Source organism: Centropristis striata, chromosome 15 (genome assembly GCF_030273125.1).
Source record: "Centropristis striata isolate RG_2023a ecotype Rhode Island chromosome 15, C.striata_1.0, whole genome shotgun sequence".
Taxonomy (NCBI): domain Eukaryota; kingdom Metazoa; phylum Chordata; class Actinopteri; order Perciformes; family Serranidae; genus Centropristis; species Centropristis striata.
The window spans coordinates 30772596-30788132 of record NC_081531.1 but is presented as its reverse complement, the minus strand read 5'-3'; the positions used below and the strand labels follow the sequence as shown (position 1 = coordinate 30788132).

The following is a 15537-nucleotide window of genomic DNA, read 5'->3' as shown; positions in this document are numbered from 1 at the left end:
GTACCAGAATAACTGACACCGTGCCACAACGAGTACATAAGAAGTTTCAGTCTCGGTAACCTTGTCTTTCATTTTGCAGCATGCCAGAACTGAATCTGATGTCTTGGGCATTAAATGTGTATTGAAGGACCACCTCTCCGCTTGTTCTCCTCATTCATCAAACCACAACAAAAATGCCTACTATCGCTCCCCAAAGGCAGAGCACTGTGTAAAATAGATATGACACCACTGATAGGCAACCATATGAAATGCACCGTTACCTTTAATAACATTTGGGATAATCTACACACCTCAACAAAATATATGATATAGGTTTAGTGGTTTTTAGATGTTTTAATGCAAAAATATTATACCTTTAACATCAGCAGTCTGTGCTATTTTATTGGCACATTAACTGCAACTGCAGCTGCTCTCAGCTGTCAGCAGATGTGTCATTTATCTGTCATGTCGCCTCTGTGGTTGTGTGGTAGCATGCATGTGTATCACAATATGAGATGTATGAAAATGTCACTTCTCAGTATTACTCAGCTAATATGTAACTACACCTAACTGTGTCCGAGAACATTTGCTGACAGTGCTCAGTGCTGGTTTTCATGTGACTCAGCAGTTTATTAGCTCTGAATTTGAGAGGTGAGATGGAAATAAATAAATACAACAAAAATCAAAATAAATACCACTGTCTGAGTCGGCCATTTGAGGGGAATGCTCTGATATAGAACTGTATGCATGGAGAAGGTTTTGACAGATAGAGGATGATGTGATTTACATCAGTAATATGTGAAGGTCTCTAAGTGCATTAAATGGTAATGATGTCTGTGCTACGACGGGATCATTTTGTAAGAAACTCACAGCATATGAATACAGACACACAGAAACATAGTGTATGTGATCGATATCAAAGGCACTTTGTGATCAATGTTGGAATTAATTGGGAGTGTCACAAGGAGCAGAGTGCTAAGTTGTCAGATACTGTTTAACAGCCGTTGAGCTGCTGTCTGCTTTGAGTCTAACTGGCTCTTTTTTTTCTTTCTTCTTCTTCTTTTCTAACTATGCTTGTGTGTATTTCACTGGTTCTGTTTTCTACACTTGAACTCTGTTTCAGCTTCAGGAATGTCAGCTTTGGTTTCTCTTTTTCTGTGTATATATCTTATTGAGTTTTCTTACTTAATCCAGTGTTTCATCACTGATCAATGTTTTATCACTGTTTTATCTTGACAATTGGACAATTGCCTAACCACTTTTTCCCGTTAACAGTGGACCCCTGAGGTTTTACTGGGTGTAAAAAAAGCCTTGAAATGCTGCCCACAATTTACGCCTCCTAGATCCAGCCTGCCGTCCCAGCTCCATTTATTTATAGGAGTGTTTCAGCGGGGTTGTGTACAGTGGGGGGAAAAAAGCCTTTGATCTTAAATTGAGGATGCTTTCCACATCTTAGTAAGGAAGGACACCAGTCAATATTTGGCCCGAGGTTATTTAATTTGGACAAGGAGTTTGATTCATACATTAAAAATTCCAATTACCCTGTCAAGAGTTGAGCGAGCCCAGAGGAGGCTGTTTTAATCATACAGCTTTATCAAACTCTTTAAATTGAGTTTAACATGGACAGGATCATACATTCTGCCTCGGGGAAGGTGACAACCCTTAATTTGTCCTAAACAGTAAACATTTTAAAAATCCATGTTTAACTAGAATTACTTTTACGGAATAAATACTGATCGCTGCTTTCCCTTTTCAATCTCTTCTCTCTGTTTTTGTTATATCTCTAGAAACATTTTTAAGGATGGACACTGATTCTAAATGTCATCTTAGATGTATGCTGCACACAAAAGTAATCATGTACATTGTTAGACTCCTCATTCACATTTATATATCAATCAGTTATTGAAAGAGAGGGTCATTATACGACCAAATTATTCAATAAAAAAAAAAAAATGACCGGACAGAATTGGCATAATCCCCACATTTTTATGCGACTCGTGTTCTCCTACATTGATGGGTAGGTGCTATTCCATTTCTTCTGTCAAATAATGTTGTGGTCAGGTACAAATCTAGCATGTGTCTGATCTGCAGGTGGTCACAGCTGGACCTCCTGTCTTACCATTCCTCAATCTATTTCACAAAGATATTACAGAGATCTGAGCCGCTGTCCGATATTTCCCATTCCGTCCTATCAGTGGAAGGAATGATGTCTGGCACGGCAAACAAAGTATGTGTAAAGTCCTTAAATAAAGCATGAAATTGACGGGATGCCTGTCTAAGTGAGGCGCCACAGAGCCAGAGGCCCTCAGGTACAGCTGCTCACCTCCAGACTGCACGCCTCCCATTTGGACTCCCATTAAAGTGCCCGGCGCTCTGAGTCAACACTTTTAATGCAGAAAATGACTTCATTCATTTTCCATTATAAGAACCACGTTTTTTAAAATCTGCCTACACAAAGCGCTGCTTATTTCTCCGCTTCTCCACAGATGAATTTGCATACATTGGTCGACGGAAGACGGCGGAAGAACTTCCCCCATTTTAGACATTTGGTCATGCTAGTGTTCAAGCACGGGATAAAAAGGAGTAAGCAATTTACTTCACTATACGTCAGCTTTCAAAAGCTATTTCACAAATCCAGACACGTAACATACTTATAACCCTGCAGATTATTTGGTGACTGACTTGTATATTGATGAGCTTTTGCGTGCAAGTGTGTTCGTGTTTGTGCGTGTGTGTGTGTGTGTGACAGAAATCAGCTGTAACATTGATATTTCAAGAAGGCCTTTAACTTACCAGGGAACTGGTAGCTGTAGCTCGGTGCGAATCCAGTGTATCCGCGGCCATATGTTGCCACAATATTAGGGTAGCCTTTGATACAGAGGAAAGAGATTTAAATGAGATGAGAAGACATCTAGATATAATGTGGATATTACATACATAAATGAAACCAACACACACGCACACACAAACACTTGGATTTGGTTACTTATATCCACTCTGAGAGCGAAACAAATCTCAAAAGGCTGGGCTTTAAAACTCCCAGGGATCCAGACTACTAAAGTGTTCTGATTTTGTCAAACAAACTCTAATGTTACTTAATACCCTGAAAAACAAAACTACAATAATCCACATTAAATATGAGCCTGAAATAGTAAGGATTAAGTATTACATTTTAGAACACTGCTTTCATATACAAAGTGTGTATAATGTGTTAACACAGCTTGCAAACAGGGATTTATTTTTAGAATTCAAGCCTAATAAAGAGGCGGCATGTTTTTATAGCTCATAATGTTGATGGTAGATTGTCAGCTAGAAGACTTTCACTGTGTGTGCAGTTTGACAGCAAGCACCAACCCCCAATCAATGGTCAACTGTCACAATTAAATTACCCTCTGATCGCGACAAGACATATTTCTTTAAAGCATCTATTCAATAACTTGTGTAATTATATCATATTTTAACAAACTTAAGGACACCTCAAGAGGAGCCTCTGAGCAGCAAAAACAATTGTTTTCTTCTGTTCTTTTTTTAGTTTTTAGTGTTCCATTAATCATTCATTATGCTTTGGTATCAAGAAGGGGTGTAACATCGATCTGTTTTGATATATTGAGTCAATGATCAATGATCCAAAATTAAGATAAGATAAGATTTTCCTTTATTTGTCCCACAACGGAGACATTTCCAGTATTAAAGCAGCAAAGTGGAAAGAGAGGAGCTTCAATAATAACAATAAATAGTAAACATCAGTATGAACAAATATACAAATATAAGAAAGGTAAGGTAAAAAGGTATTAACAATTAAACAAGTAGAAATTATAAAAAAAAGTATCAACAATTTACAATTTAAACAAGTAGAAATATAAAAAAAGTATTAACAATTTAAACAAAAGGAAAAAATAACTTTTAGGAACATTATATACAATTGATTATAGATGCTAAGTGAAAATATCAAGTATCATCAACTTCAAGATGCTATTTTTTTTTAAATGTCCCACTTGAAAAAGAATAGATTGATTTTTATTTAAATGTCTGGAGGAGCCAAGTAATACAATTATATTTTTGTTGCTTTTTGCGAGCTGATATAAATGTAATGAATTGTGTTAACTGGAGATGTGATTTTGTCTCATATTGATTGCAGGCTACTGCATTGAAATTAATCTAAATCATATTGTGGAAGACTTTGTGATATAAGAAAATATATTGTTGTCCAAAGAATCTATATAGCTTCGTATTGTGAGGAAACTCGTGATTTTCACCTCAAGACCTGGTGCCAAACGGTTCTTAAAGGGCCTCATTAACAAATAACACTCCTGTATCTTAACCTACTATTTCATTTTACCTTTTTATTCAACCACAAGCTCGTGTGATGTCACCTCATAGCTGATGCCCTGAAATTACGTTAACATCTGTTTATATTCTGTGCATCTTTATCATAGCAGGAAGGTCGTAATGTGTTAATACGGCTGGAAGCCATTTGTTAAAACGATGCTGTGGGCAAGGAAGTGTAAGCTGCTCCTCATTTACACCTGCAGCACATTGTTTTCCTGGTTTTCACAAGGTATAACCATCAATCAAAACTGAATTTCGCGTTTTATGTATAGTTGTCTGTAGTAATCCCAAGAGCTATCAGTGCCAGCCAGTGTTATATGTAAATAATAAGCTGATCTGACTGCCTAAAAAAAAAAAAAAATACTATAAACTCATGATGAAAAGAAAAACATTAATCAAAGTTAAATCTAATTTCCTGTCATCTGTGTTTTTAAATGTGTGTCCAACTTTTTGTTTGGATATTTATTGTGTGTAATGTAGATTCAACAACATTCATCAGTTCTGCTGTACATTAAGTAGCAGGTTTCAGACTATTTAGGTAATACCGCCCTGTTTTTACATACAATAACACATTTATTCTGAAGAGAATTTCCCATTTTTCTCACTTAGTGGTAAGCTTATTTTTCATCTGTAATATTTGGAAATGTTGGAGGCTGCACTGGCATAGGAAGCCTTATGTAAGCAAATTAAAAAGGTCAGAAAAACATTTATAAAACCTTTACTTTACATTTCCATCCCAGATTGGGCCTTTAATGTGTTGCATTTTTTGTATGAAAGATGAAAAATATATAAAGTTTATGACCAGTCATGTCAACATTTTATGGGAGATCCTACATACAGTATAAGTACAAATATCTGTATTAAACAAGTACTAAAAATGTACTTGTAGTAGGGGTGGGCGATATGGCTCTAAAAGAATATCACAATATTTCAGGGTATTTTTGCAATAACTATATTCTTGATGATATTACAAAATACTGAAAAAGATATAGATATAGAACATATGATATGAGTCTGTATAAATAAAAATGGTACAACAAAATAAAAATCAACCATGAATCTGAAATCTAGTGTAAACAGTTGCCAAATACAAAAAAAATATTTTTGACTCATCAGATAATACATAAATAATACTGCACATATCAGCGGTGGAATGTAACTAAGTACATTTACTAAGTACATTTACTTAACTTAACTTGCGTATTTCCATTTATGTAACTTTACACTCCTACTTCGCTATATTTCAGAGGTAAATATCCACTACATAAGCTGCCAGCTTTAGTCAATGTTTATTAAGATTTAACATAAAAATCATGATTAAACAGTTTTATAAATGAAACCAAATAAAAGTATATTAAGTGGTTAAAATGAGCGGTTAACTTGATGACAGTAAAATGCTGCTTACATAAATGCATCAAAAATAATTATCCAACAGTATATAGAGTATCTTTAGAACAATCTGAGTAGAGTCATTCTGCATTACAAGTTCTTTACTTTTGTTACTTTAAGTACATGTTGTTGCTGGTGACGTCACCACATGAAGAAGTAGGAATGTTGCCATTATTGCGATATGCATTTTTTCATTTCATATTAAAAATATACTGGTATTATTGTGAACGATATGCTAAGGCACATCCCTAACGTGTAGTCAGAATTAAATTGCATAAGGTTAAGATAAAATCCGGCCACTGAATTATAAAACTTGCTGAGTAAGGGAAATGTGACTACAGATTGCCATCTGTAAACCAAAGTCACAGTGTGAGTGAGGGCACAGGATGGTTCAGAAGTTGTGCTGTCCCTGGATGGATGGAGAGTTACAATAAGGCCAGAAGAGGAGCGCGTGTCATTAGAAAAATTTAAGAGTCGCAGATGTATTGTTCATCTGCTGTCATGATTCTTATTACAAGCACAGACCCACCAGTTAATTAGCTGGACAGTTTTCAGACAGAAGCAGCTGTAGGCAACATATTGAGAAACGGGGTGTGAGGGAACAGGCAGCTAGGAAGCGGGATACAGACAAAATAAGAAATTTGAGAAGAGTGGGTGGGTGAGCGAGTGAGCCTGTGTGAGAGTCGGTGAGAATTTGAGTACCATCAAATGCAATATAAACATAATTAACCCTCTAATTATGGTATATGTCTCAGTCTTTATCTGTTTTCCTCCAGCTATTATCACCTTCAACCATAAGTCTGGACTAAATTACCTAATAAGAGGAAGTCCTTTAGGCGAGGAATGAATCACTGGAGCCAACCTTGCTCACTCTTTTTTCACAGTGTGTAAATTACACTTCAGAAACTGACCTCGGAAACCTCTTTTAGGCTTTTGTGTCCTCAGTTCTTGTAAGATACAGTTTGTACTAGCCTGAAAAATTGGCTGCAGTCACATCCGAACGTCCTTTGCTCCTATTGACTCTGCAGACTAATGGAGCTTACAAAAAATACAATTAAATGAGATATATCTAAAAATGAGCTGGTATGTTAAGGCAAGACACACCAGGCAAAACATTGTTTTCATGCAGTGGTTCATTTTGAGATTTGGGGCTATTTTGCTTCCTTAAAATGTATTATTTTACACATTAAACATACAAATTTAGAAAACGTATTATATAAAATTTGATGGTCTTATTTTAAGTGGTCAACCTTGGGAAGTAGTTAAATATAATTAATTTCCTATTCACCTGTGGTGTAATGAAGTGTATGGAAATTAATAATACATATCTTTAAAGGTCATTTTCTCAAACTCTGAGCCAGGAAGCCACTTCAGTGGCACTGAACCTTTCCATATATTCTTAACATTTTAAAGAGGGGTTTGTTTATATCGTCCATAGCCTGATTTACAGAACTTTTTCATTCTTTTCATCTTTACGAGTGATAAAAAGAGATATGTGGACACATCCTGGCCACAGAAACAGGCCTATACAAGGCTGTGTTTATTCTGTCATAAAGGAGAGGTTGAGAGCGAATCTCACTTCTTATTACACTGTGGAAAATATAAAGATGTAAGAGAGGTTTTCTTTGATAAAATAAATAATATATATCCTAAATGTACCCATCTCCCTGAGTACAAAAACTGTCTTGACTATTTATGTAGGGATAAAAAGCAATGCTGAGAAATAATAATAAATGTTTCTGAATTATTACATGTGTAAAAGAATATGTAAGCTTTATATTATTACATTATATGTATTTTAACTTTAGCAATAATGTAGCTTGAATATTCATGTCATTGAAGTTCATTTTAGTTGAATTGTATTTAATTGAATTAAATTGCTATACAAAATTCCCTCTGCAAAAAATGTCTATGAAATGTGACTCTAATGTGTCGACAAAATGAAACAAGAATTTCTTAACCTGGCTTTGACCTAATATTCAGATTTCTGTTCTGGAAATGTGTGCAAATTAGCAAATCATTATACCACATAATAAATAAGATAACACCTCATTTGCATGTTTAAAAATAATATTTCAGAAAACTTGCAATAAAGAAAAATTCAAAGTGACATCTATTAGTGACATTATTTAGACATTTATACATTTCACCCAGAGGTGGCACTTGTATGCATGTTTCTACAGCATGAAGGCATCAAAACATATTTTGCATGCATGCATATCTGTGTGTGAGTATGTGCATGTGTGTATGTAGGCTATGTGCGTGTGTGTGTGTGTATGAGTGCGAGTGTGTGTGTAGATGCTCTGTTCTGTATGCCTCAGAGCCGGTGCCAGCTGGAATCAGAAAGGTTGACCTTGGTCATAAATATCTAATCAGTGTTTGCTGTCCATGAAAAAGTTCAATTTATTCCTGACCCAATGGGAAAATGCCTCTCACAGACCCTCTCCCCTCTCTCACAGACAAAAAAGAAATGCAACTCAGAGAGGCGATGAGAGGAACCTTAACCTGGTGTGGATGAAGTAGGACAGAGGCTACACCAGAAAAAAAATATAAATCCTCCATCAGCTGCTGATGAGAAGTCATCACCAGGAAGTTACAGATGGATAGCTTTCACACAACCCCTCATTGTTTGTTTGCTCTGAAAAGAACTGTGATGTGATACAATGAAAAGCTATCACGGACTGCAAAATATTGGATATTACGTGTTTGATACTGTCTTACTGTCAAACAAAATAAATGCCAAACTGAAATTGTTGGCTTAGATACCGCAGCTCCTCATACTCCCTTATTTCAACATTTTTCTGAAATGGCAAAACCACTTCCTGTGTCTGATGTACGGCATTACAATAGGTTTCACATTACTAACTGAGGAATTTGCTGCAAGATGTGTGCACTGAGTGTATAAAGAGATGGCGATAGAGAGGAATATGAAAATGCCGGGAGAGTGGATTAAGAAACATGTTAAGTTAAGCTACCTTCTCATGAAGAGTGGGAGTGAAAGAAGGAAGAAAGGAGAGAACTTACTGTGTCTCTTCACTAAATGAAGCCCGCCACTGCGTCTGGCCTGGTGGCGGCCTCTTAGTGCTCTTATTTGCCTTATTAATATGCATGCTAATGTACCTATTTTATGGCTCAACAGTTCTGATTCACTTTAAAATCAATTATCCATCTGGTACACCCATACCTCGCCCGGGCTCAAATGTGTATTAATTTCAGCAAACATACATCGTGCACAACACAATAAAGATAAATGCCTCGATTAGAGGCAGTAAACAAAGGAGCTAGGGATGGCTTTAATGAGATTTGGCACAAAAGGAGCTTACACTTTCTTAAATAATGAGCCTAGGGTCCCCTTTTTCTAAATGCAAATTATATAAAGGAATGTTTCGCTGTCCTTGTTCCAATTTCATTTAGATAAGAGTGTCTCCAAACAAGTTGGCTGTTAATATTCTCACATGAGCACATCACTGCCTTTCTGCCTGCCGTCTCCCAATGGAGGGGAAGAGTGCCGTCCTCTTCACGGACACATTAGTCTGTAATAAGTGCGGAAAAGTTCACTGTGCTTGTTAAATACTTCTAACAGATGAGATGGAACAGAACGATGGAGCTGACAGAAGCACTTGGCTGGTCTACTGACAATTCACCTCTAACAGCTGCGTGATTGGTCATGGCAATGTTCATGCAAGTATGTACAGATAGATGGACAGGAAATATATGGACTGAATGACGGATAGAAAGACAAATAGACAGATTTGGAGAGTAAAGTGGAAATGTTGAGAATGAACTTGACATTTAAAGGTAAAAGTTAAAGTTTTGAGAGTCGTCATTTTAACATTTTGCTATAAAAACGAGCTCTATTCTCATCATTTTGACTTATCTTGATATTTCCACTCTATTCGTGCAACTTTATTTTCGATATTTTGATGTTATTCTAAATATCCTCTACCGCAAAAAAACTGAGCTCTATTTTCACCGATTATATCTCAACATTTCGACTCTATTCTGTAATGCTTAAAGCAATCTTCATCTGCTCATTTCTTCCCCTTATGCCTGGCTCCTTATGCTCTCCCTTAATAAATAGATACTATAGATAAATAGTTTGTCCTTGTTTAAAGAAATACACCTATTCCTGCAGCTCAATTACTCACTGGTGGTTATTTTAAAAAACAAAAAACAAAATGCAAGACAAGCAACACCAAACTATGGCTTTGCTATCGACCTTCAAAGCTGCTTTAAACATTACCTGGTGCAGATAAAAATGCATGACTGTGGTTCTGCTTGCACCTGCACCTGCTGCGACGGGGAGGGGGAGGGCATGGCAAAACGAGTCTCTTACAATCAGCCGCATGTCTCTTTTGCTTTTGAAGGAAAAAATAAATCTTTTATGTGAGGGCAAATCCATTTGGCTGGGTCGTACATACAAATTATATGCATAGGAAATGTGAACGACGGAGTAACAGACAGACGGAGAGATAGACGAAGAGAGCAGACAGACAGAGAGACAGAGAGACAGAGAGACAGACAGACAGACAGACAGACAGACAGACAGACAGACAGACAGACAGACAGACAGACAGACAGATAGATAGATAGATAGATAGATAGATAGATAGATAGATAGATAGATAGATAGATAGATAGGAGACAGTGGACGGGTGTGGAGGGAGGGAGGGAGGGAGGGAGGGAGGGAGGGAGGGAGAAAGTGCAATAGTGTTAAATAAAAAGGGCCACAGGCATGGGCTGGATGGTAATGAAGAGGGGTGGGCCAACAGCTGAGGTCCCTGTAGATGAGATCTCTCCCTGACATGTGTGTCCCCTTCATTACCCATTAAGGGGGGCACAGTGATGAATCCTTAATATGACATTACACCAATTTTCCTCTTCATTTAGCCTGCTAATGTGCTGGTCTGCTCCTATATGCCCAGGGGCTGCCGGTACCAGACTCGACCAGAAATAGACCACAGTGGCCACTGGTGGCACACCTTGAAGCAGCCTAATTAGGGGCAGCGCCCACCTAATGGGGCTATCTAGATGAGAGTTTGCATAAGTTGATTTTTTCAGAATGTAGAAATTGATGAATGAATGGCATGCATGTCTGACACCTCTCTGCACCCCACAAAAATGCAGGGGTTTAGGTTTAATCATGACACAATGATATATTGATTTTTTGGACAACAATACGATATTTGCTTGTATCCCAAAGTGAATGCCTTAATGTGTATATATATTCAGGGGCCTATGATCAATATGAGACAGTATCATGCATACATTTTACACACTCAGTTGGATTTATATTACAAAAAATACTGCATTGATATCACAGAGTTGATACATCGATCCAGATAGATGTAACGTTACACCCGTACAAAAAAGCATCTCACATTTTATGTTTTTATTTACAACCTGGCACTAAATGTTTTTTGTCAGTTCAAAAATGAAGAATTTTTACCAAATTGTATGTTTACTTGACCTTTTCAGCATTTTTTCGACCATATATGTGATATTAAGCAGTGGTGAAATGTACAATTACTCAAGTACTGTACTTTGTTGAGTATTTTCCACATAATGTAACTTTCTACTTCTACTTCACTACATTTTGAGACAAATATTGTACTTTTTACTCCACTACATTTAGCGAACAGCCTTAGTTACTTTTTAGGTCAAGATTTAACATGAAAGATGTGATACATTAAAAATGATTACGCATTTTTCTAAATTTAACCTCATAACAGTATACATAGTTAAAATGAGAACGACCTTTACGTAATTAAAACACTGCTTACATAAATACATCACTACAGATAATCTAATAATATATTTAGACTATATATCTGAGTGGGTCCATTCTGCATAACAAGTACTTTTACTTTAGATACTTTAAATACATTTTGGTGCAGATACATTTGTACTTTTACTTCAGTAATTTTTGAATGCAGGACTTTTACTTGTAGTGGAGTCATTTCACAGTGTGGTATTAGTACTTTACTGATGTAAAGGATCTGAATACTTTTTCCACCACTGATATATAAGTAGTATATGGCTCAGTTGTTTGTGTATGTGCATGTGTGTGCTCCTGTGTAGTAGACTCACTCAGCATGCCCATCCCCAGCATGAAGGCATCCATGGTGTAGGGCAGACCCCTGGCTCGCCCCCGTGTACCTGGTGGGAACATCACCTCCTTGGGCTGGGCCTTCTTACATTCTACCTATGTAGACAGACAAACACGCACATGTACACACACACACACACACACACACACACACACACCACACACACACACACACACACACACACACACACACACACACACACACACACACACACACACACACACACACACACACACACACACACACACACACATACACACACACACACACACACACACACACAGAGGCAAAGCATTAGACAGTGTAGGTACACAACCAGACAGATCTGACAGGGCTGTCTCAGCTCTTTAAGGTGGTTTTCTATTTGACTTGCACAGCACAAGATGTTTTCCATAGAGAAAAACAAGACTGAGTCAATCTGAGCACCTCACATTTTAGAGGAAAGTCTCTGAGGAAAACTTACAATCATGCTCCTCCTGCATTAAAGCAAAGGTTATTGCTCCAGTGAGCATGTGCCCAATGCCTCAGGGAAATACAAGCTTAATACTTTCCAAGTGTTTCTGAAACATCAAGGTAGGAGAAGCTCTGTTCTGCAATGCCATTACCAGAGTCCCACAGTGTGGCAGTATGTCCAGTTTCTTTGTGAAGACAGTTCTTTGTTTAATCCAAACACAGAATATTTAAAAAGCAATAATTCTCTTGACAAAATATCTGTTTTATTTAACTTGCCACAGCAGCGTGTTTAAAATTTGAAGCTGGTCAGAAAAAGTGTTTTTCTTAAACTGACTATGGTTATTTTTTTGTGTTTGTGCACTGTGTTTTTGTGGATGTCTGCTGGGCTGAAGTCCCTAGTGCCCCGCAGTCCAATTCCACCCGCAGCACCCATATCTCTCCTGCATTTCTTTCTCTCACTCCAGTTCTCACACATACAGGTTTGTTCATTTCCCATCTTGCAAGACTGACATCTCCTCCTCCTACATAACACATATCAAATGAGGGATGTGACAGGGGCAGATGAGGAGAAGGAGGAAGATGAGAGTCCTATTTACCACATATCTATCCTATCTTGATGAATTATAGAGAAGCACGATCGGCTGACAAGGGTGGCATGGTCTTGTGTCTGTTGGTTGTTCTTTGGTAGGCTGAGTCTGTTCACCATGCTGCACAATCTATTTGCTCCACTGCCTGCTTGGCATCAGCCTGTCCATCTGTTTGTCTGTTTGCCTCCTGGCTCTCGGCTGCTTCTCCCTACTGCCTCCACTTAAGCAGGGCTTTCTCGGCTGCTGCGATTCACATGTCATCCTGGCCTGCTGCACAAGACAGGCTACTGCGCCAGCGCTGTGTACACCTCAACCAAGGTACAGCCCGGCTCCCATACAAATGGGATTGCAGCTTTGACAGGCCAACGGTGCACATTACTATTCACACACAAACTCATTGACACGAGCACAGTGGAACACACAATGTAATATCGTAAGCAGCCAGGTTAAAATAAAACTTGTCTGTACGAAGCTGCTGTGCTAAATTAATGGTATAACAAGGTGTTCTGTGCATCCAGCAGAGAGCTAGAAATGTAAAGAGGGAACACTAATGAAAAAGGTTTCTATCACAGAGGGAAAGTTGCTGCGTTGCAGAGCTGTGATTTGTTGCTGTTAGCAGCCCTTTCATTTGAAGCAGACCAACTAAAGTACACAGTTCCCTCAGCCACTTTGTAGCTGTCACAGCTACTCTGCCCTCCTTTCTCGCCTGGAATGGTTTGACATTGTGCTGAAGAGAGCACAGACGCTCTTATCGTCAGGGAATGACCCCCGGCATGGAAGTAGGAACTGGGTGGGACAAATGGATCCATCAGGAATCTCAGTACACTGCTGAGATTTTCACATGTTCACATAGCTGGGTGACAAATACAGTGTAGTTCAGAGACAGCGTCTGCTCAGCGTCCTCCAGCAGCCCCAGCCACATCCAACAAGTTGGACTCTCAGGTAGCCTGCTGGGAGTAAGACAGACCCGGGTGTGAGTCATGCCTACATGCTCTCAGATGCCGATCTTTGATATTCAGAGAGAGGGCTCCTTGTCATGGATTTAAATCCAGCCAGGAGCCAGGATCTGTGGTGGAGTGAGTGTGTGGGTGTTCACCTGCTTCAAACATGCAGGAGCTGTGAGGGAGGGAGGCAGGAGCCTTCAAGAGTGAACTAAGTCAAAGAGAGGAGAAAAGAGAGGATGGCGAGACATTTCCGAGCCTGACAACGAGGCAAAGGTTCAGCAGTTGTGAATGCTGGGATTCAAATGTTCCCATGTGGAAAGTTTTACAGACTGAACCTTTTCAGTCTGAAAAAGTCATGAAAAGAAAACATTTAATTCACAAGCTGTATAACACTGCATTTTGCTGACTTGTGGCCTGTGCAACTTGTGTAGGACTCTTGGTGGTAAAGAGGCTGCACAATATTATGTTGAGAAGAGCATCATGATGCGCCGTTTGTATGTTGTAAATGGAGGCGTCTGAGCACCGTAGAGCCTTGCAGAGAAAAGAGCACCCCTTTAACCTTGTGCAGAAATGGCACCCAGGAGACCAAGGAGTCTGAAGCACACACCCACACACATGTACAGTCTGCCAGACAGCTGACTGTCACACAGTGTTGACAAGGTATGGTTACCTCAACCTGCGTGCTCTTAACCTATATCAGGATGTGTCCTCCAACTCCACTGCACTGACATACAGCAATGACATACTGCAGTTGATAGCTTATCTTTGAGATTTGTGTCACTCTGCAAGCCGAGATAAAGTCAGAAGGGAGAGGAAAACAGAATGAAAAAAGGAGAGCCTATATGCTCTTAGTTTAAACTAAATTATTTATAATACTGATTGTGATTTCTTGATCTAGGAAGACTTTCCTGTGTTAGTTTGAGTGACCAGAGCAGTCACTGAAAAAAAAAAAAAAAGTCACCCAAAAAAATTTGTGCTGTAAGGACACAGATGTTGACATAAAGTAGCATGTGGATACTGGCGGTAATTACTGATACTCATAATTACCACATATAAATTTTAAATTGTCTCATAACTTGAATGATAAAAATGGTTAAAAGCTTCTCGATGTATTCATCTGTTGTGGATTTCACATTATGTCACAAAAAAAAAACTTCAATGTACACAAAAATTGGGTATTTTCTGGAAACTAATTTGCAGCCCCATTTAGATTCAGGGTGAAACAAACATCAAAATAAAATCAGTGATATATTCCACATCAAATATTTCAGTGTCATTGCTGAATATTTCATGTTGATCTGCTGCCGTCTTGTTCTGGTTTTGAAATCAGGATTTGAGGTTATTATTCTTTTTTAAAATAACCCTATCTAACAATAACCATGCTTGCTATTGAGATTATGAGGTGCAGGTGTATGCACACAAACATACGGCAACATGCACTTGTAGGACATTTACAAGATCACTTGATCAGTGTAGCAATACAGCCCACTGATGGAGAAAAAAACAAACAAGCGGCTTTGTTTTCATGTACAGACCCTGTGATACAGAACAGAGACACACTCCAGTTATGACCCTTTCAATACATCTCCTATGCATATTAACCTTGTAGGTATAACAGAAAGGTGTGGGCGGGATGGACTGGCAATGGCTGTCCTTCAGGGACGAGTGTTGTGGGTGTGGTGTGTGTGTGTGTGTGTGTGTGTGTGTGTGTGTGTGTGTGTGTTTGTGTGTTTGTGTGCGTGTAGA

General features: G+C 38.4%; 1 protein-coding gene across 11 annotated transcripts in view; it reads right to left on the bottom strand.

Annotated features, from left to right (window-relative positions):
• The window catches only part of LOC131986692 (RNA-binding protein Musashi homolog 2), a 273297-nt gene that overhangs the window by 49803 nt on the left and 207957 nt on the right, over positions 1–15537 (bottom strand). For all 11 annotated transcript variants that reach the window (XM_059351764.1, XM_059351763.1, XM_059351765.1 and 8 more), the window contains exons 9-10: positions 11788–11902; positions 2773–2847 (exon numbers count right to left, since the gene is read on the bottom strand). In XM_059351764.1, the coding sequence (XP_059207747.1) occupies positions 2773–2847; positions 11788–11902 (190 nt within the window). The remainder of the gene's footprint in view (positions 1–2772; positions 2848–11787; positions 11903–15537) is intronic.